This window comes from Ailuropoda melanoleuca, chromosome 15, assembly GCF_002007445.2.
Source record: "Ailuropoda melanoleuca isolate Jingjing chromosome 15, ASM200744v2, whole genome shotgun sequence".
Classification (NCBI taxonomy): domain Eukaryota; kingdom Metazoa; phylum Chordata; class Mammalia; order Carnivora; family Ursidae; genus Ailuropoda; species Ailuropoda melanoleuca.
The window spans coordinates 43,852,259-43,875,971 of record NC_048232.1 but is presented as its reverse complement, the minus strand read 5'-3'; the positions used below and the strand labels follow the sequence as shown (position 1 = coordinate 43,875,971).

At 37.7% G+C, this 23,713-nt stretch overlaps 1 protein-coding gene and 1 long non-coding RNA gene across 6 annotated transcripts in view; both read right to left on the bottom strand.

Annotated features, from left to right (window-relative positions):
- Nucleotides 1-1,735: 1,735 nt before the first annotated feature.
- MDM2 (MDM2 proto-oncogene) overlaps nucleotides 1,736-23,713 on the bottom strand; it is a 26,491-nt gene continuing 4,513 nt past the window's right edge. For all 5 annotated transcript variants that reach the window (XM_002918317.4, XM_019798669.2, XM_034644249.1 and 2 more), the window contains 8 exons: nucleotides 22,702-22,835; nucleotides 18,389-18,438; nucleotides 14,707-14,774; nucleotides 14,488-14,584; nucleotides 10,018-10,178; nucleotides 6,051-6,206; nucleotides 5,229-5,306; nucleotides 1,736-2,802 (listed from right to left, as the gene is read on the bottom strand). In XM_002918317.4, coding sequence (XP_002918363.2) covers nucleotides 2,239-2,802; nucleotides 5,229-5,306; nucleotides 6,051-6,206; nucleotides 10,018-10,178; nucleotides 14,488-14,584; nucleotides 14,707-14,774; nucleotides 18,389-18,438; nucleotides 22,702-22,835 — 1,308 coding nt within the window. In that variant the 3' untranslated portion in view covers nucleotides 1,736-2,238. The remainder of the gene's footprint in view (nucleotides 2,803-5,228; nucleotides 5,307-6,050; nucleotides 6,207-10,017; nucleotides 10,179-14,487; nucleotides 14,585-14,706; nucleotides 14,775-18,388; nucleotides 18,439-22,701; nucleotides 22,836-23,713) is intronic.
- Nucleotides 6,593-9,404, bottom strand: LOC117796428. Its single transcript, XR_004620945.1, has 2 exons — nucleotides 8,887-9,404; nucleotides 6,593-8,760 (listed from the first exon to the last, which is right to left on the bottom strand). It is a non-coding gene; the product is annotated as an uncharacterized LOC117796428 (long non-coding RNA).

Sequence of the window (23,713 nt, the reverse complement as noted above, 5' to 3'; positions counted from 1 at the left end):
AGAACACAGGCAGGGGTCAATTTAGGTAGGTTTCACTGACTTGAAAGAAGGCCTAATAGCAGGGTGTGACCTGGAAAGGTGTGGACCAAAATTAACACATAAATGTACTGAAATTTAACTAAGAAATGTTTAAATGGAATTCATCTAACATGACAGTAACAAAAATGGGGAAAAAAAGGCAAATTTTGCAATTTGGAATGTGAAAGATATTAATGTAATAAGTTGACTTTAAGTATTAGCAGGACATCTAAATAGTTATATTTTGACAGCAGGTCTGTGGGACTGAAACAGGATAAGGGGAAAATGTCTATCAATTTTTTTTTTTTAAGATTTGAGAGAGAGCAGAAGGGGGAGGGGGAGAGGGAGAAGCAGACTCCCCGCCGAGCAGGGAACCCATTACAGGGCTCACTCCCAAGAGGCCAAGATCAGGACGTGCACTGAAGGCGGCGGCCAAACCGACTGAGCCACCAGGTGCTCCAATGTCCGTAATTTTTAAAAACATGAATCTCTAAAGAAGAGCTTTAAAAAAGAACAATAAAAATTTATATATTTTAGGATCATTTCTCTCCTAAAAATAATCAATTACGGTCTACTTATCCAAAATATTATTCTACTTGTCCAAAATATTATTCTAACAATTTTAATACACCATTTCAAACGTATTACCTGTTACTGAACACGTGGGGAGTCTCCCGTCTGCTTGCACTTGAGACTACTCTAGTTCTATGTTCTGTTGCTTTTTATTAGTTCCTGTTAACAGTCTACTTTATAACAACATATTCACAACACTTCTGAGCACCTTTGTGCTACTGCTTTAATATATTTATCTTTTTCAAGCAGTACTTGTAAATGTCAGGAATTCCCTACTATATATAAGTGAAAACTGGCTCTGTATGATAGACAATATGGCCACAAACTTTTAAACAGTATTTTTTTTAAGCTGAAGAAACACTTTTCTATAAAGATGAAATCAAACCCCAGTACAAAGTCCAACTATGAACTTCTCACCATGCCACAACTTGCACTTACCACCTTAAACCAACAGATGTCTACACACTAATGCTAATCAGTACCTTTAAAACCTTCATTAAAAATGAAGGTGAACAAAATGATGCCAACAGCTAACCCTGGTCTGACTTTGGAGCCCACAGACTCCTGCTTTGAAGTCAATTTCAAGACAGGTCCCAACGCTTTGAGATTCACTCAATAAATTCTTATCGATCACCTACATATTGGTGTCACAATCAAAAACAGGTTCTTGGCCTCATGGAATTTAGCTTCAGAGATGATGCAGAGAAACTACAGAAAATTACAACAGGGCTTTTCATGCTGACAAGAAGCAGGGTGGTTAGTTCTAGCTCCCCGCCCCACCCCAGCTATATCCCTTCCAGAACATTCACTATCACTTGTTGAGAAACCACTTAAGCCAACTTGCCATGTGATAATATAAGCTAATGGGAGGGGAAAACAGCATTTCACGGCCCTACTAAGCTTTGTAACATCATTCTCTCAAGTAGAGTCTTATTCGATGCCTTGGAGGCTCCCGACTGCATCAAGCTGTCCATTACTATGTGTACTGCCACAGTGGACAGTCTTGGCCTTTCCAAGAACAGAAGCACATTCAGACTTGTACCTTTGATTACCCAAGTAGATGATATTCAAGTATAATTTCCATTTTAAAACTCATTACAAAAAAAATTTATAAGATCCAATAATCACATTCTTGAAACAATTCTTAATCATTTAATATTTTATTTATAAATCAATAAATAATATACGTATACTAAACCTAAAAATTTAGACAATTTAATGCATAAGCATGGTGAAAGAAACTATCTGCAGATTTGAATGTTTTGTAAGTAACATAATCACTGCATACCATAACCTGAATGTACATAACTTATATTTAAATGTTATATTTTTTAAAATCAGGTACTTCTCTAAATTTTTAAGGAATGGAAATCATTTAAAATATGAGGAGTAAGGGTTAAGGATGAGCTATATGTCCAATTTTAATTACATTAAAACCCAAATATAAAATATAGACAAAACTGAAATTTTTCTAAAAGAAGTATTTACTATTGTCTCTCCCAAAGTAGGTAAATTACACTAGAGAAGAAATCTACATGTACAGATAATTTCTTCCTTTGATACATGTAAAAAAAATAGTTTTATGTTGTCTAAATTTTTAGGGTTATATAGTTAGAAATATAGAAATCACTTTTATAGACATGTCCACTAGGGGAAATAAGTTAGCACAATCATTTGAATTGGTTGTCTACATACTGGACAGGGCTTATTCCTTTTCTTGAGCTTCTTTGCACATGTAAAGCATGCCATAAGATGTCCTGTTTTGCCATGAACAATGCAACCGTTTTTAGGTCGACCTTGGCAAATCACACAAGGTTCAATGGCATTAAGGGGAAAACTAGATTCCACAATTTCTTCTTTGTCTTGTGTTTCTTCCCTCTCAAGCTCTTTGACATCTTCTTGGCTGCTATAAATGATGCTGTTAGAAGTTGATGGCTGAGAATAATCCTCACTTTCTTGGGATTGGGAGGCTTGTGTGATTTTATCATCATTTTCCTCAGCACATGATTCTCTGGAATCATTCACTGCAGTTTTTTTACAATCAGGGACATCAAAGCCCTCTTCTACTTGTGTTGAGTTTTCTAGTTTGGCTTTCTCAGGTATTTTCCCTTTATCTTCAGGAAGCCAGTTCTCACGAAGGGCCCAACATCTGTTGCAATGAGGCGGAAGAGGAGGATTCATTTCATTGCACGAAGTACACTTCCAGTAGTCCTTCAATGAAAAAGACAGAGTTAGTTTCTGTAACCCTTTAACCACTAGTCACAGCCAACGCCAGCAACTGCAATATGTCTGACGTAAAATCTATCACACAGTTCAATTTTCAGCATTTCATGTTTTATATAAAACGTGACATCTAACCATCTTTCCTCAAGCATGAGATTATAAAGTACATAAAGTACATAATTTTTTCAGCCAAACCATGCTAAAGAATCCTAAACAAAAAAATTTATTCACTGTGATCTTAACCATGTCCCAATAAAGTTATCTGTTTAAGGACACAGATACAATTGGTTCATTTAGTTGAAGCAAGTGTGATGTAGTCTTTTATTCTGAAACGAGGCCTGTGCTCACTTCACTCCCTTAAAGGCTTAACCCTGGATACTGTGCCCAATGTCCACCCAATCAACCTAGATGAAGCTACTGCCCAGCGTGCCACTGACTGAGACTGCCTCCGAAGTGCTCCGCAGCCTGGGCTCAACTGAGTGTTCCCTAACTTCATCCACAAAGGAAACACTAAAGCAGTCTTCTCAGCAATGACTGCCAGCTAAAACCTGTCATCCTTGTCATTATCTGAAATGTATGCCCATTACTTATCTATACTTTCTTGTGTCCTCATCTCTGTAAGTGCTTACTGCTCCTCCCATACCTCAACTTACTTCCCAAACCTTTCCACCATCACGCCATGTGGATAAGAAACCCCTTTACCACCCCCAGGCTCTTTAATGAACACATCCCTATCCCCCTATCTTAACTGAAGCATGGTTCTTGCCTGAGGACAATGTCCATGTAAAACTTGCCATGAATAACCATTTTTAATTTGCCTCACAAATGACCTAAGAAAGTAGCAGTAAGGATGGAGATGACTTCATTCTCTCACATTAGTTCTTCCAAGTTCTCAAAGTAGGATGCTACCCAACTGATAAAAACCAAAGACAAAAGTTTTATAATATGGGAAAAAAAGTGCTTCAAAGAGCCCAATAAACTGCAGGATCTATGTCTGACATCAAATGAGTCAACTAGTTACTTGAATTATTTTCTAATACAGCAAAATTTTTTTTGAAAAATTTTACAATTTCATCTTTTTTGCATTTGGATAATAACTTTTCAACTCAGCAAAGAAAAATGAGATTTCCCATTCAAATATAGTGAAAGGCAATATTAAGAATGAAAATTAAAGCATTAATATTCAGTTAAAAAAACACAACTTCCAATACCTCAGGAACCCCAGGAAGCATGAAATATAAGTGTTCTAAGTCCTGAATTCTTTTATTATTATTTTCTTTTTTTTAGAGGGAGAGAGAGGCTCCACGGTGGGCCTAGGGTCAACGTAGGGATCCACCCTGACAACCCTGAGATCATGACCTAAGTCGAAATCAAGAGTTGGATGCTTACCTGACTGAGCCACCCAGGCGCCCCTTAGTCCTGAATTTTTTTTTTTTTAAGATTTTGTTTATTTATTTGAGAAAGAGAACATACGTGCATGTGTGAGCAGGGGTGAGGGGAAGAGGAGCACAGGGAGAGGGACAAACAGACTCCACCCTGAGCACCAAGCCCGATGCGGGACTCAACTCACAACCCTGAGATCATGACCTGAGCCGAAATCAAGAGTCGTCAGGACACTCAACTGACTGAGGCACCCAGGCGCCCTAGTCCTGAATTCTTAAATGGCAAATCCTACCTACCACATTCTCTAGTACAAATCAACAAGATTGGCAAAACGGTGGTAACTGTTAAAGCTAGGTGAAAAATACACTAGAGATACTACTCTCTATGCTGTACGTACTTGAAATTTTCGATAAAAAATTTTCAAAGTTCCGGGGCGTCTGGGTGGCTCAGTCGGTTAAGTGTCTGCCTTTGGCTCTGGTCATGATCCTAGGGTTCTGGAATCGAGCCCCACATCGGGATCCCTGCTCAGTGGGGAGCCTGCTTCTCCCTCTCCCTCCATCTGCCACTCCCCCTACTACTGCTCTCTCTCTCTCAAATACATTAAAACCTTAAAAAAATTTTTTTTTCAAAGTTCAAATACACACACAAACACACACACACACCCCCTAAAAAATTCAGTAACAGGGGCGCCTGGGTGGCTCAGTCAGTTAAGCGTCTGCCTTCAGTTCAGTCATAATCCCAAGGTCCTGGGATCAAGTCCCACATCAGGCTCCTTGCTCAGTGGGGAGCCTGCTTCTCCCTCTCCCTCTGCCACTCCCCCTGCTTCTGCTCGCTGTCAAATAAAAAAAATCTTAAAAAAAATTCAGTAACATTCCGACACAACAAATAAAAGAACAAAAATGCTTTAACACTTTCTAAAAAGATTTTAATTTTATAGAAATTACCTCACGTCAGGAAGCAGACTATGCATATTTTTCTAACCTTAACCTCTATGTTTTCTTAATTCCTTAGAAAAGGAGATGTATACTTACAGCTAAGGAAATTTCAGGATCTTCTTCAAATGAATCGGTATCACTCTCCCCTGCCTGATACACAGTTACTCGATATACCTAATAAAAACAAATCCATTAGCATCAATTCATCACCTTCTTTTCTTAACCAGGAAGAGTGGTAAGTCCTAAACAAAAAGCATGTGCTACTATAAATGAGAAACTCTGAGACAGAGGTCAAATGGAGTAAGTGAGTGTAAAGGGGGAAAAGTGGACGACCATGAAATCCTGACCCACTATGGTTAAAAGGCATCAGATGGAATGTTCAAAATGAGTAAGGCAAAAAATTCAGTATAAACATTTTTATTTTTATAAATATGGAGATATTAAGTAACTGTGAAATAGCTAACGATGTTGAAGGTGGTCATCTCCAGTGACTTTAACTGTATGCATGCTTTACTTTTATAAAAAGTAAATTAATGTTAAAAGAGGGGAATTTTTTTAAATTTATTTTTTTAAGTAAACTCTACCTCCCAATGTGGGGCTCGAACTCATGGCCCCAGGATCAAGAGCGGCCTGCTCCACCTACTGAGCCAGCTAGGTGTGCCAAAGAGGGGAATTTTTTTAAAAATAAGACTATTATAAGAATGTTCATTAAGAAGTACTGACTTTTTGACATTTATAGTTACAAGAATATAAACCAGACAACAAGGAACTATAAAAGCCTCAAGTCTACAAAGCCATATTCTAGTTTGAACAAATCAAAAGTCAAAGATTAAGTGAAATCAGAATACATTATTATTTCAATTATCAATGAATACAGAAAATACTGAAGAACTTTAGACTGTAATTAGAGAAAACTACCTCATCGTCTTCATCTGAGAGTTCTTGTCCTTCTTCACTAAGACTGTAATCTTCTGAATCGAGAGACTCAACTTCAAATTCTACACTGAATTGATCTGAAACTGAATCCTGATCCAACCAGTCACCTGAATGTTCACTTACACCAGCATCAAGATCCTAAAATCAGGGGGAGGAAAAAAAAAAGTTAAAGTACAATACCGACTGGCCTCTGTAACAGCTTCCTAGCTCATCCCTGCAGTCCTATTTCCTCCTTAGATCCCGCCTGCACAATGTCACTAGAGTAAGATTCTGGGTTATTACTACATAAAATCCCATTACATAAAGGAAAAAGGCTAAATTCCCTTAACATTCAAGGTTCACCCAGGACCATATTAACATTTGTATCTTCTCTCCAACTAGACACCCCCCACTCCCCAAATATGAACAACCAGCCAGTTCTACATTTTTTTCTCAACCAAACATGGCACTTCGACTTCCACATTTAGCTCTCTCACTGGAATAACCTCACAGTTTTTAAGTCCCGCTCATCCTTTTTTGCTAAAGCTTTTGTCAATACCACAACTAAAAGAGCACTTCGCCTTTTAGTTCTTTACTTACATACTGAATAGATTTTATATATAAATATATAACAATTACATATTTTTACACATAAATTATGCATAATCTTGCATGCATAAGTCTTAGATTTTGAGTTAAACACACTTTAAGAGTTAAAAACATGTCTTAATCTCTAGATCTTCCCATTGATAGAATGCTAGTAGCTACAAGCCACACAGTAATTTTTTTTTAAACATTTATCTGAGAGAGGGTGATGGAGAGAGAGAGAGAAGGAGCAGGGGGAGAGGCAAGAGGGAGAGAAGAAGCAGACTCCCCGCTGAGCAGGGAGCCTAAGCCAAAGGCAGACGCTTACTGGACTGAATGACTCAGGAGCCCCATGAGATTTTTTAATGAACTCTGAGAATAATTTCTTTGGAAGAGCTTTCAGACATAATTTTTTAAAATTTATTTTAAAAATTCTGTATCAGCTCATGTGGTTCCCCGTTTTATAGTGTAAGAACCCTAATAAGACCATTAATCCCATAGTATCTGCTATCAGTGGCTAACAAGAGGAACATCTACAAAGCCAAAAGCTAGAACTAGAAGAAGTACAGTGGTCTAAAAATCAGGATATAAACATTCTTCTTCTAGATTTGCCACTAAGGAGCTATTTAACCTTGGACATATTTAACCTGTAAAGACCACAGCTACTTCATCGATGAGAAGAGTTTGGATTAAATCATCTTTTGATATTTCTATTATCTATAAAAACAAAGTATTTTATAAACACTGAGGTCAAAAGACTTTTTTTATAGCGATGTTAGGAAAGAAGTAATAAGGGGCACCTGGGTGGCTCAGTCGTCAAGCGTCTGCCTTCGGCTCAGGGCGTGATCCCAGAGTCCTGGAATCGAGTTCCGCACTGGGCTCCTAGAATACAATCTCTAATAAAGTAACCTAACAAACTGGATACATCAATTAACTAGCATTTAGCACACTAAGTTTAGAATATGGGGGTAAATCACAAGACAGGCTGAAGTCTCAGCAAGTATCTTCTACGGTACGGGCTGGCAAAGTATGGCCTGCTGCCATCTACACTAACGAATCCAGTTTTACCGAACACAGCCATTTCCTGTTGTCTACGAGTGCTGTAAGCCCGACAGCAGACTGAGTAGCTGCAACAAAGACCATACGGCCCACAAGGCCCAGAATGAGCTACTAACTGGCCCTTTAAGGAAAAGTTTGCCGACCCCTGTTCTAGGGTGCTATGAAGAAATCAAGTTAAAAGCTGTTTTTTAAAATTTTGGCTAATGTTCAAAAAAGAATGACCCAGAAACTTCTAAAATATTGTACATGTAAGAAGCACCAGAAAGATCTTAAATTTTGAAGTAAGAAGTCCCTGGTTTTGCCTGAACGCCAACTGTGGCAATTATTAGTTATAGGACCTTAAACAAGTTATTTAAAACTCTTCAAGCTTATCTTTCCCATCTGTAAATGGAATTTGAGGCTGCTGAGATATCGTATAAACTGCCTAGTATAGAGCCTAAAATACAGCCCTAGTTCCTCAATTTATTAAACCCATAAGAAAGATGGAAGGCAAATCCACTTTTCTTTAACCCCCTTCACAAACTGGCGAACACCACCACCAAATGAGGACTGTAACATTCTCATATCGGATAAGCTAAAAGGAAGGAAAAAACCCTGCCCTACCAAAAGCTTTCACAATTAGAAATTTAGCCTGAAAAACAGTGGTTTTTAATAGAATTTTTAGAAGACAATGTAGGATAGAACTAACAAAAAGAAAAAAGAAATACCCTGTTACTTGGTAACAGGGCAGTGTCCCAGGTAGAAAGCAAAAACAAGGACTTTAAGTATCATTCAACTAGAATTCTGAAACAACTGTAACAAAGACTGTAAGTTTAGCAGGGAATAGGAGTTCTATTTAAATCATTTGTAAGGAATAGCATCATCCAAACATGAAGTCTGTGTACATGTCAAGTTTTAATTGTATTTAATTTTCAGATGGCATATATTTAGCCTCAAGATCCTGTATTTTTTTCGCATAGCATTTATTAAATGTCTTAATTACCTATTTCATTGTCGGTGATGTGTCCCCCCATGAGGGCAGGGACCATATCTACCTTGACTACCACTCCACCCTAGTACCAAACAGAACCTGGGACANCCATAGCATTTATTAAATGTCTTAATTACCTATTTCATTGTCAGTGATGTGTCCCCCCCATGAGGGCAGGGACCATATCTACCTTGACTACCACTCCACCCTAGTACCAAACAGAACCTGGGACACAAAACACTGACGGACCGGTTGACTGAAGAACTTGCTCTCCATGCCATCTAGTGGCCTACAGAAGTAACCGCTCCAGTAAATCCTAACTGGACAGTCCACCCGTATCCATTAAAATCACTGCTTTGGAAGAGAAAAATGTAAACATAATGTGAGAAGTAACATTACAGAAAAAGTAAGAATAAGGTTACTATCACAACTGATTCAGTCCCTTACACTTCTAGGAACATAAAATGATCACTAATATCCAGAATAATGACCATGAGATACTGCCATAACACAAAAGTTCCATTTTTAATATCTTAAAGACAAATGTTTAATGACAAAGAAAGGTAATATTCCATTTGTCAGGCATTCTTATAGCAAAAACTTTCTCTTTCTTTTTTTTTAGTTTTTTTTTTTTTACACCAAACTTCTTCCAATGACATGCCTTAAGACTTTTACTCCTAATGCTTTGGGATTTTCTATCAATAATCAAAAAGTACTAAAACTCTCCCACCATCCATGCAGTAACATACCTATATTCCACAGCCGTAGTAAACAGAGCTCTCCTGATATCTAGGCCTCTGTGTGGCAAATGTGCAGCTTAGACCATGCTGACTTATTCGTTAGTAGCTACAGTAATAAAGACACTGTTATTCTAAATATTCAAAACAAAACTGCCTTAGAATTCTAAGATATGTAACTGAACCAAATTTGCTTTTCTGTTCCCTTATTTTTTAAAAAGTAAAACAACATATCCTCAGACCACTCTATACTCCAATTTATTTGACTTTACTTTTGGAGCAGTGGCCCACGAAAATTCTCCAATATGTAGGATGACATTCACAACTATTAATATTGGTACTAATTTTACCAAACACACCCTACAACTATCTCCCACTCTTCTCTCAAACTTGGGGTTGGGAGTGGAGAAGGTTTATATAGTAGTTTCAATTTTTTTAAGATTTTATTTGTTTATTTATTTGACAGAGAAAGAGAGAGAATGCAAGCGGGCTGAGGGGCAGAGGGAGAAGCAGGCTCGATCCCAGGACCCCAGGATCATGACCTGAGCCGAAAGCAGATGCTTAACTGAGTCACCCAGGCGCCTCAAGAGTCTTGCTTTATTTAAAATGAAGAGATTACCGGATTTGATGGTGTCCCTGTTGATTCACTGCTACTGCTTCTTTCACAGCATATCTCCCTTATTACACACAGAGCAAGGCTTTCATCAAAGGAAAGGGAAATACTATCAGATTTGTGGCGCTTTCTCTGCCGTTCACCAGGTAATTCATCTGAATGTTCTTCTGGATACATAAAGAAAGACAAGTCAATTAAAACCCTATACTATGATTTATTCAGCAAATGAGCTGCCTTGAGTACCTATTTGTACAAAAATTTAATTTCAGTGAAATTAAAAATAGTCACAATTACTAGTTTCAAAAGTCAACACTTCTATTGGGTCTGTCCCACTGACAGCTATGACAGAACACTGTATTTTTTCTAAGTAAGCACTATACCAAATGTGGGGCTTGAACTCATGAACCCAAGCTCAAGAGTCACATGCTCTGTGACTGAGCCAGCCAGGCGCCCCTAGAACACTGCATTTTAAAAAAGCTCTTCAAGCTTCTGGGTGCGTGGCTGGCTCAGCAGGAGGGACGTGTGACTCGTGATCTCGGGGTCATGAGTTGGAGCCCCACGTTGGCTGCAGAGATAACTTATGTACATACGTAAATAAACTTTAAGAAAAAAAAAAAAAGGTTTTTTAAGCTTTTTTCAGAACGTCATCTCCATTAAGTCACAACTAATTTAACCCATCTAGAGCTTTCATTAAGTAAGCTAAAATTTTTGTCAAAATCATACTTTAGGATATAAGATTTGTTTCTGAAAAGAACCAAAAATGTTTAATTTACTTAGAAGTTTTTGTGTGTGTTTTTTTTAAAGATCCACCTATTTTAGAGAGCGAGTGAGCGAGCATAAATGGGAGGGGCAGAGGGAGAATCTCAAGCAGATTCCACGCTCAGCACGGAGCCGAAGCAGGGCTCAATCCCACGACCCTGAGACCACGACCTGAGCTGAAACCACGAGTTGGATGCCCAACTGACTGAGCCACCTGGGCACCCCCTACTTAGAAGGTATTCTTAACATTTTCCTCAGTACCCTGTGTTTTCAATGGGAATCAAAACCAGTGAAAATGGTTTATTTTAAATAATAAATTATCTCTGACTTATAACGTTACCAAATCTGTCAGGAACATAAGTGAGAGTACTACCATGCAGTGTACCAAATATAAAAATAAGTTACAAGTGAATTAAAGAGACAAACAACAAAGAATAAAACCATCCAAATAGTTGTAAGAGAATAATATTCTTATAATACTGGGGTAAGGAAGTATGATAATAGCACTACAAAGCCCTAAAGAAAAAGTTTATCAAGATTAGACTATATTAATTAAGGCTTACATGGCAAAATAAAAGTTAAAAAGCAATGTTTAACTGGAAAAAAAAAATCTGCAACATACATAAAACGGTTACTATCCCTTAATACAAGTCCTCCCACCAATCGAGTAAAACAAAACTTGATTTAAAAAAAAAAAAGTCAAATATATGAAAAGGCAATTCACAGAACACAAAGAACTAAATAAACATATGAAAAAATCTCCTACCTCTTACTGACCAGGAACATGCAAATTAAAACAAATTACCATTTTTCACCCACAAGAATTACAAAAATTAAAATGAGAGAAAAAATTTCAAGAGATTTGAGAGAAAGGACATTTTTATACACTGTTGGTAGAAATCTAAAATGTTACATTTTGTGGGCAATCTCTATCCTAGAGATTGAGAGAGAAATACCTGCATAATTACTTAAGGATGTATGTGGCAAGGTGTTTACTGCTGCCTTTTATCAGTACCAAATAGGGTTATGGGATTAAATAAACTATAATCCATATGCCTGAAACAGGTACAACTCGCACACCTCTGGCTCACTCCACTTCCTTCTCTTGACCTTCCTAGCCAGAAGACATCTTTTTTCCTCTGAATTCGCCAAACACTCTTATATCCTATATTTTAAGTAATTCTGTGTTGATCTCCACAACTAGATCATAAGTCCTTGATACTTTTTTTTTTTAAAGATTTTCTTTACTTACTTGTCAGAAAGAGAGAGACAGTGCATGCACAAGCGGGGGAAGCAGCAGGCAGAGGAGAAGCAGGGTCCCCGCTGAGCAAGGAGCCTGATGTGGGACTTGATCCCAGGACCCTGGGATCATGACCTCAGCCTGACACAGATGCTTAACCGACTGAGCCACCCAGGCGCCCCTATACTGTTCATCATAATTCAAAGATTTAGTCCACAAATCCGAGCACCTGCTTACTGTCTAGCACAGTGCTAGGCTGTGGGTACACATAAGTGAACTCAGCAATCATCCCTGCCACCAGAGGAAGTTTAATTTCAAACATCAAGGCAACCAAAACCTAATTATTTACAAATGATAGTAAGTACTATGAGGAAACAAGCTGGGGCTAAGGAAAAGAAGAGAGAATCTGCTTTTCCGGTTGGTTATAGACAGCCTCTCTCAGAAGGTCACATTTAAGCAAAAACAGAAAAATGAGGAGCTGACCATGTAAGCAGAGATAGGAAGAACTGCTGGCAGAAAAAAAACTGTGTGCAAACAGCCTTAAAGCAGGACGGAGTTTTGACTTGAGGAACCAAATTATCAGTACAGTGGAAACAATAAAGGTGGGGGGAAAGGGCCAAAAAATGGTTAAAGGTAGAGCACGGCCTTGTAGGCTCAGGTAAAAAGTGTGGTTTGGTTTTAAAGATTTTTTTTCTTTCTTTGAGAGAGAGAGAGTGTACAAGCTAGGGAAAGAGGGAGAAGGGGAAGCAGACTCCCCACTGAGCACGGAGCCCACCGTGGGACCGGATCTCAGGACCCTGGGATCATGACCTGAGCTCAAGGCAGACGCTTAACCAAATGAGCCACCCAGGTGCCCCCAAAAATGTAGGTTTTATTTGAAGTAACAAAAGTGGCTAAGTGGGAAGCGATACAATTCAATTTACCTTTTACCATCTCTTTTGGTATTACATGAAGGGACACTAAAAGCAAGAGTAAGAAAATCAGAACACTTTTGTATGGTCAAGAGAAGACAGGGCAACAAGCATGAACTAGAGGGATGACATTTTCTATCATATATGTCTTCAATTATAAATGATGCAATTAGTGTCTCTACATATATAATCTTTGAATTTCTGATTATATCCCTAGAATAGATTTCTAGAAGTACAGTTACTGGAAAAATGGTAAGAACTACATACCTTCTTATAATCCACAAAAGTTTAACACCAACAACTTACACCAACTGATATACCAACAGTACAACAATACCAACACACAAGCTAACAAGGATGAGTCAAAAATTCATCTCTGCTATTTTGATAGCCTAGAAAAGACACCTTTGCATTTTTTATTGTCTATAAAGCGAAATCACTAACATCCATAAACTCCCTATTTATCAGTCATTTGTATTTACTATGAAAAACATGGGTTTCTGCCCTTTTTGCTATATGGATTTTTAATATTTTAATCAACTTTGGGGAACTTTTTATGTAATAAAGGTATTAACACTGTCAAGTTTAAAGTGAATAACCTTCAAATATAATTTTTTTCATTTATCTTTTAAACTTCTTTGGAATTCATTTTGCATATGGTACAGAGAGAACTTGTTTTTAATTCCCCAAATAACGAACCATTTGTTTCAGTCCCATGCAGTTAACAAAACAGAGGTGTCCTTACCGCCCTCTGCCCTCATGTACGCACTAGTCCGGGTTTATCTATTCTATCTCACTGATTTGAACCCTTCTTTCATCTGAATCATACAGTTTTAGTTATTATGACTTTAATCAGGTAACAGCCTCCTCCTCCTCCACTATCTTTTCTCTGTAAAATGTTCTCAGCTATTTTATCTCATCTTCAGTTCTAGATGTTATTCACTTTGATTTTACACTCAGTGTTTTATCACTTATTAGAAACAACAAATATTTTAACTGCTAAGGTAACTAAGGACTAATACAGAGGATATACACTTGTCCTCTATTATCTTGAATAATAGACAACAGACTAACTATGAACTCCAGTGGGGCCCAGGAAACCATGCCTGCTAGAGTCGACCAGAAAGATGTTGCTAAGAAAGCAATTTTTTTTTAATGATTTTTTATTATATTGTGTTAGTCACCATACAGTACACCCCTGGTTTCCGACGTAAAGTTCGATGATTCATTAGTTTCGTGTAACACCCAGTGCAACATGCAATACCTGCCCTCCTTACTACCCATCACTGGTCTATCATCCCATTCCTGCACCTCCCTCCCATCTGAGGCCCTCAGTTTGCTTCTCATAGTCCATAGACTCTCATGTTTCATTCCCCCTTCTGATTACCCCCCCTTTAAGAAAGCAATTTTTAAACCAAATAAATCACATAAAAATATGAAAGAAACTCAGAAATTCATCTTAAAAAAAAAAACCACACAATCTCATTAAGCCTAAATGCATTAATTTTATTAGAGAATAAACACTGAAAAGCTGTTTGAAAGTGTCTATTAAACAATCATATGTACCTGTCTCACTAATTGCTCTCCTTCTAGATGAGGTAGATGGTCTAGAAACCAAATCTGAAGATGAAGGTTTCTCTTCCTGCAACTCTTGCACCGGCTCCTAAGCATTCGGGGAGGGGGGGGGGACAAAAACGAACTTGTAACACCAGGAAGCTAAAAATAATTTGTTTAAAATAACATTCCAAGAAACATCATACTAGAATGTGTTCATTTCAAGATTACCTTTTGATCACTCCCACCTTCAAGGTGACACCTATTTTCACTCACAGATGTGCCTGAATCTGAAGGTTCTGATGGGGGGAAAAAAAACAATAACAACAACAAAGAATCACAACTAGGAAAGACACTAGTTTGCCAGTCCAGGACAAACTCCTTACACAATTTAACCTTTCAACAAACATAGAATGTGTATCTCCCAGAAGCCAACCCCATGCTAGATACTGGAGATGTAAATAAGATAATTCAATTTTAATACAGAGTAGTATTACATTAAGAGTAATGAAAGTATAATAAACAGGATAAAAGAAGTACTGTAAGATAAATCAGTGAAGAATACAGAGCAATGATTATTTGGTAGGGACAGGGCAAAGTCTGAGGAACAAGGAATCAGGAAAGGTTTCACATAAGAACATGACGCAGCACGACTAAGAAAGGCTATTCCAGACTGAGGGAGCACCCCATGAAAAAAGCATCCAGAAGTGAAGTACCAATGCTTGTTGCGGGGAATTACAGGTAGTCAATTATTCCTGGAATGTAAGCAGGATCTAGGATCCCAAGCGTCTTTCGTCAGCAAGCAGCACGCATGCTGTCAAACCTGCATCACCGCATTCTTCCCAGGTGACACTTCAGAAGCTGCCCTATGGCACTGCTGCAGCCACTCACCATTAAAAAGGTTTAATCTAATAGATAAGACTGATTTGCTAGTTCACAGCAAGTTTTTTATCAAACGAACAATAAGGAACCCCTAAAACACTTTGGCAAAACAGAAGAAAAAGAGAGCAGAGGCAGGGAAGCCAGTACTAGACAGTAACTGCAAAACTACAAATGCCGAAGTATTAAAGCCTATACTATGCCATTGAGAAAAGATCAATTCCAGAGAAGTTTAAAAGGTAAAAACCAACAAGTCCTGGTGTCTGATATACAAGGCAAGGGAGAAAGGTGTCAAGAAGGACTCCAAGATTCTGCCTTGGATGGATAAATGGGTGGTACCATTCACCAAGAGAGAAACTTTAGAAGACAAACAGATTAGGATAAAAAGATAATGACCTAAATGGATGAAACTCATTCAGGTAGGTAGGTTTAGTTTGTAGTTGGATATATAGACCCAGAGCTCAGAAGTCAAAATTTCAGATAGGGAATATACAGAGGTGCCAAAGATCATAAACAAATACCCTTTATTACTCCCTGGGAAACATTCTCATCTTAATATAATGTCAGGCTCAAGCACTAACATTCTGAAATTATGCACATCATAATAATTTCTTTATATTACGGGTTATGTATTATACTGATTTTAAGTTGTATATATACAGACGGGTTATATTTTGTTCTAATGTAATAAAAGAGATGTTACAATACAGATGTAATAAAAAGGAAGTACTAGGGGGCGCCTGGGTGGCACAGCGGTTAAGCGCGTGCCTTCGGCTCAGGGCGTGATCCCGGCGTTACCTGATCGAGCCCCACATCAGGCTCCTCCGCTATGAGCCTGCTTCTTCCTCTCCCACTCCCCCTGCTTGTGTTCCCTCTCTCGCTGGCTGTCTATCTCTGTCGAATAAATAAATAAAATCTTTAAAAAAAAAAAAAAAAGGAAGTACTAGGTGTGACAGGTTGAGAACACAGTTACAGGAGTTCTGAAGTTAATTCTACTAAACTGAAACCTGAAACAAATCCAGAATGGAAATAACCCAAATAATCTACAGGTTACCATCTCATTGATATAATTGTCCTACTAATCTACCAAGGTTTCTTTACACGAATGAATGAACACATCAGGGATAATATTTAAGAAAACTGAAAATACTACTATAATACTGTAGTTGTTTGTTCTATTTGCCTTCACCTGATTTCATAAAGAGCTTTGTAAAACAATAAAATATGTCACCAGTCTCACAGTCACTTTTACTCTAGGATAAGAGTGATGCCCTTTCTGGGCCTTAAGTCCTAACTTTGGAAGAACATTCAACTCATTTATTAAACATCGAATTAATAAAACACCGTACTGTTGATGCATAATGCAAACCTGATTAGGATACAAGCAACAGAAATACAAATAACTGTAAGAAAACAATGTAACAATAAAGTCTAAATACAGAATAGCGGAAGCACAAAAGAGTAGCCAGTTCACTGTAAGAAGCTTCTGAGAACAGTTCTTAATTGTAGTTCAAGGATGGGCTTTAAGATGTCTATGGTGTGTGGGGAGCCAGCTCCTACTGGTCCTCAAAGCAGACTGTATACCTTTCTTACCAACTCCATGCATGTAACCTGAAAATGGCCATGGTGGGAGTTATTTACACCGTGGAACTCAGCAAACACCACAAGATCAGGGCTTTTCCCCTGAAAAGTGGGTTGTTAAACATTTACCAGCGCATCACTGTATATGTTCATGTGCATCTCTCTGAAATAAGAACCCAATGCTTTCATCAGATAATCCACGGAGTATGTAACCCAAAAACAACCAGTTAAGAACTGCTAGTCTACAGGTAGAGAAATTAAATGCCACTTACATGAATAAATTGATAAAGGTTTGTCTATTACAAAAAAAAAAACAAACAAAAAAGGGCTCATCCATTCAAATGGTCCTACTTACGTATCTATATTACTTCTCAAACCCTTTCAATACATGTTTCAAGGTTTGATCATATCTCTAGTAAGCATGGCCTTGAAATTATCTACCTTTCAGAAACAACAAATGTTGGCAAGGATGTGGAGAAAAAGGAACCCTCATGCACTGTTGGAGGAACGCAAACTGTGAAAAACAGTATGGAGGTTTCTCAAAAATTAAAAATAGAATCACCATATGATCTGGTAATTCCACTACTGAGTACACAAAAAATACAAAAACACCAATTCAAAAAGATAAACGGAGCATTATTTACAATACCCAAATTATGGAAGCAGCCTAAGCGTCCATCAATAGATAAATGGATAAAGAAAACAGGAGATATATATATAGATAGATAGATAGATAGATAGATACATATATAGAAAGAGAGAGATATATATAAATATATATATATATATAATGGAATAGTATTCAGCCATAAAGAAGAATGAAATCCTGCCATTTGCAACACTATGGATGTATCTAGAGAATGTAACGTTAAATGAAATAAGTCAGAGAAAAACAAATACCATATTATTTCACTCATATGTGGATTTAAGAAACAAAACCAAGAAAAAAAGAGACAAACCAAAAAACAGACTCTTAACTATAGAGAACAAATGATGGTTACCAGAGGATAGGTGGGTAGGAGAATGGGTTAAACAGGTGATGGGGATTAAGGAGTGCACTTGTAACGACAAGCACCAGCTAACGTATGGATTTGCTGAATCACCACATTGTACAGCTGAAAATAATACAACACGGTATATTAACTATACTGGAATTAAAATAAAAATGTAAAATAAATTTTAAAAATAAAGTGTTTAATAAATGCTTGTGAACCTCCTCCCCCCTAAAAAAATCCAGAAAAGATATCTTTCAAAAGAAATTCTAATACTGATATCCCAAGGCTTAAATTGATGGAATAAGGTATTTAACTTCACATATCGCAAATATGCCTTAGAACCTTAGTATTATGTTTAGTTCATATAGTTCATTTCTTCCTGTTAAATGACTCCACATACATAAAATGTCTTTAAAATATTTTTATGGTGTTGTTTATGGTACTCAAAATTAACTTACCATGCTGATTGACTACTACCAAGTTTCTGTAGATCATTGTATATATTTTCCTTGTAGGGAGGGAAAAAAAGAAAAAGATGTACATTTTAAAATAAAAATGTATTAAACTGGACTTAACCATACTTTTAAATATATGTTTAAATACTGTACACAAGCTAAATTTTAAATCACTGCATTAAAACTACATCACTGGCAAGCTTCCAGGTCCTGAAAAGCATCATGATAATTAGTCGTACCGTGATTACATACACTTACTCTGACTAACCAGAAGGGTCTCTCTAGCTGAAAAGACTTCGTATCTCCATTTCCTGAAATGTGCCTTATTTGTACTTTACCAAAAGACCCCAGGGAATGGGTGTGAATGCAGAAGCAGGTTGATATATGTATTTTCAAACACAAAAGAAATTTCTAGCTCTGTGCTTAAAGCTTAGAAGCAGACTGCCTAAAAAGGCAGTGGGTTATACAAAACCCACTATAAAGGAACTTGATTTTAATTCTGACTTCCATTAATCACCTAGTGGATTTTCTTTCTTGATCTTAAAATCTATTAAAAGATGAAGATTCCAACTCCTTTCTGCCATTTGCAACACTATGCCCGTGGACGCCGCCGAGTAAGCATCGTTAAGTCTCCCCTCTCAGCGCCGTCTTGTCTAAGTCAGAGTCTCCCACAGAGCCTGGACAGCTGCGGAAGCTCTTCGTGGAAGGTTTGAGCTTTGAAACAACCGATTAGAGTCTGAGGAGCCATTCTGAGCACTGGGGAACGCTCACGGACTGTGTGGTCATGAGAGATCCAACACCAAGTGTTCCAGAGGCTCTGGGTTTGTCACGTATGCCACTGTGGAGGAGGGGGGTGCAGCCACGAACGCAAGGCCACACCAGGTGGATGAAGAGTTGTGGAACCAAAGAGGGCTGTCTCAAGAGAAGATTCTCAAAGACCTGGTGCCCATTTAATTGTGAAAAAGATTTTTGTTGGTGGCTATGATGATTTTGGCAATTACAACAATCAATCCTCAAATTTTGGACCCAAGAAAGGAGGAAAGTTTGGAGGCAGAAGCTCTGGCCCCTATGGTGGTGGAGGCCAATACTTTGCCAAACCACGAAACCAAGGTGGCTATGGTGGTTCCAGCAGCAGCAGTAGCTACGGCAGTGGCAGAAGGTTTTTAATTACTGCCAGGAAACAAAGCTTAGCAGGAGAGGAGAGCCAGAGAAGTGACAGGGAAGCTACAGGTTACAACCGATTTGTGAACTCAGCCAAGCACAGTAGTTGCAGGGCCTAGCTGCTACAAAGAAGACATGTTTTAGACAATACTCATGTGTGTGGGTAAAAAACTCAAGGACTGTATTTGTGACTAATTGTATAACAGGTTATTTTAATTTCTGTTCTGTGGAAAGTGTAAAGCATTCCAACAAAGGGTTTTAATGTAGATTTTTTTTTTTTGCACCCATGCTGTTGATTGCTAAATGTAATAGTCTGATCATGACGCTGAATAAATGTGTCTTTTTTTAAATGTGCTGTGTAAAGTTAGTCTACTCTGAAGTCATCTTGGTATACTACCCCAACAGTGTGAAGTTAGAATTCCTTCAAGGTGATGCCAGGTTCCATTCGAAATTTATTTGCAACGTGCTTGGGCACAGAAGCCATTGTCTCCACAAACCCTGGTGTAGTTGAACTGACAGTTAATGTGTTGTGACCTTGGAGTTCACCATTAAAAGGGACCCAAGCAAAGTCCTGGAGTTTATTTGGTTATTAATATGATTGTTGGCACATCCTATGCAATATATCTAAATTGAATCATGGTATCAGATAAAAATAGATGGGATTAAAGCTTGTGTATCATCCATTATCATGTGTAATCAATAAACGATTTAATATTCTCTTGGAAAAAAAAAAAGATGAAGATTCCTTCACTCATTTAATATATACAGACTGAAAACCTACTATGAACCACTGTTCTAGAAACGGGAAAAAAAAGGAATAAAATATAAACTAATCTCTGCCCTCGTGGAGCTTATATCCCAATAGGAAGACAATTCACTTATTTTAGTCTTCATTGATGTTATGGTACACTTTTCCTTCTTTTCTTTTAAACTAATGGTTTTAGGGGGCGCCTGGGTGGCACAGCGGTTAAGCATCTGCCTTCGGCTCAGGGCGTGATCCCGGCGTTATGGGATCGATTATGGGATCGAGGCCCACATCAGGCTCCTCTGCTATGAGCCTGCTTCTTCCTCTCCCACTCCCCCTGCTTGTGTTCCCTCTCTCACTGGCTATCTCTATCTCTGTCGAATAAATAAATAAAAAAAAAAAACAACTAATGGTTTTAGGCAATGTTACTGGTCACATGCTATCATTTCTAACTCTCATGATTAAGGGGAAGTGCCAATCCCAACTATTTCTTTTCACCTTTGGGACTAATGATACAGCTCCGTAAACTCATAAATATCAATATTCCTATTCATGTTCTTTTTCCAGGTACGTAATCTCCCCAGTGTTTAACCTCTCAACATATAAGAATTCAAGTCAAAGATAACTTGTAAATTATGCTTTCAATTTGAGAAACTATACAATATATCAGAACATTATCAGAAGATTCAACACTCAAAGGGTACAAAATCACCAATACAGTTAATTCTTAAATTTATAAAATAAAGCTTATATCCCAAGGCAAAGTATAAAATAGTAACAAATTTATTAGGTAAATGTGATTTCTTAATGGAAAGATGTTTATATAGTGTTATATGAAGAATCATGACAAAATTCAATATGGTATGTTCACAACTGGGTCAAAACACATCTGCACATAATATAAAAACAACAGGTAAAAATACCATTCGAAGGGCACCTGGATGGCTCAGTCGGTTAACCATCTGCCTTCGGCTCAGGTCATGATCCCAGGGTCCTGGGATCGAGTCCTGCATTGGGCTCCCTGCTCAGTGGGGAGTCTGCTTCTCCCTCTCCCTCTGCCCCACCCCTCCGCTCATGCTCTTTCTCAAAATAACTTATTTTTTTTTAAATAACATTCAAAGACAAACTATAATATAGTCTTTTTTTTCCCCTTATTCTTAGCTTTCTGTCTTTTCCTACTGCCCAATAATGAATATATATTATGGTTATATAATGAAATTGTTTTAAAGTTATAAATATTCCATTTAATTACTATCTTTTTAGCTATAGTACTACTGAACATGAAATACCAGTAGAATCTAATTAATTGTTTCAGGTGAAAAGTATTCACCCCATTTATTAAGATACACATGCATGCTAAGGCTCTACACGGACTGTGCTAAACCAGACGGGGAAAGGAATTCCAAATGTAATTTAAGGAACGAAGACAAAAAAGTCTTCAGTTCTGAGTAGACTAATTCTAGAAATGTTATCTGGGTTAAATTCAGCTAAGTGCTGTAATGGTATATGACAAAATAATCTCCAAAGTAAGGCTCAAATTTAAGCTTTTACCACAGTGTGGTCTAAAGATTGTCTTTGAAAGTAATTGCAACAGTATTTTTTTAATATACAGTAACTGTGACTAACATTTATTTATTTTTAAAGATTTTATTTATTTACTTGTCAGAGAGAGTGCGCACATGCACAAGCAGGGGGAGCGGCTGGCAGAGGAAGAGGCAGGCTCCCCATGAGCAAGGAGCCCCACGCGGGACTCAATCCCAGGACCGTGGGACCTGGGATCATGACCCGAGCCAAAGGCAGATGCTTAACGACTGAGCCACCCAGATGCCCCTGTGACTAACATTTAAATGATTTCTATGTGTCAAGCATTGCTTCTTACACGTTGGCTCTTCATAACCTCCATATGAGGTATTTATATTATCCCTACAATAAGGGTAAACTGAGGCTTCGAGAGGGTAAATCAATTTACCTAGCCACACAGCTGTAAATGACTGAGCTAGGTCTCAAACCCAGGTTTGTAAGATTCCAGAACTCAGGTTCTCAAGCAATATGCTCTTATTACTAAGAAATTAAATTTCTGCATCTTTTATATATATACAGCAACAATTTTTCTCTGACAAAAGGCAATGAAGATGGAGGTAAACTGAAATGTTTGCCCAACTGGCTTTTTTTTTTTTTTTTTAAGATTTTATTTATTTATTTATTCGACAGAGACAGTCAGTGAGAGAGGGAACACAAGCAGGGGGAGTGGGAGAGGAAGAAGCAGGCTCATAGCAGAGGAGCCTGACGTGGGGCTCGATCCCATAACGCCGGGATCACGCCCTGAGCCGAAGGCAGATGCTTAACCACTGTGCCACCCAGGCGCCCCGCCCAACTGGCTTTTTACAACGGACTAAGCTGAAGAATTTACCTGTGCTCTTTCACAGAGAAGCTTGGCACTCCAAACAAATCCCCTAGAAGATCATTGGAACAATACACAATATGCTGTTGCTTCTCATCATATAATCGTTTAGTCATAATATACTGGCCAAGATAAAATATAACCTGAAACAAAAATAAGATTTCTGAGCATTAAAGAAAATTAAATGTTAGTTTCAAATACATTCAATATCTCATTTACCTAAAGATGGTTAAATAACCTGCAACCATACCCGTAACTGTCTAGAACCACCACCATTCAGTACTCAAAAAAGCTTTTAAATCTTTCCCTTTTAATTTTATGGGAGTAGACATTGCTTTTCCAATTTACTGAGATAAAGTGTGCCTAACAGACTTTAACTCTGACCAGATATCTAAGAACTACATACTAGGAGAAGGGAAAAGGCAGCAAAATGCAAAACCATTGAGAGCAATAAAAAGTTGCAAAATCAAAACATCAACTAAAACATAGCAGTGACCTGGAGTCATTTAGTAAACAGTAAATAATCCCAAACACCACACATCTCAACAGCCTCTGAAGTCATCACAGATGAGGACCACAGGAATGTGACCAATTATATCTACACAACGGTTTGAAGAATTCAGTGAATAAAATAAATTCTTGAAGATATCAATATAATCTATGCAACAATCAAAATAGTGACCCTGACTCATGCCTACACAGTTAAATACGGTATGCTCCATTAAGACAAAGAAGTGATACATCTTAAGATATCCACATACAAACCTATTAACCACCTAAATACGCATGAATTTTTTTACAGTTTAAATATACTTTTACAAGTACATCTCTGATATTTCATAGAATTGTTTTCACCGTATTAAAGATACAGAAATAGGACCTGGTCTTCTGACTCCTAGTCCAGTGTTTTTTCTACTACTCCATACTAGCTGTCATCACTCTCCCATATGCCCCAAAACAAAGATCCTGAAACTGAAAACTCAGACAATATATATGCTTATATATATATATATATATATAA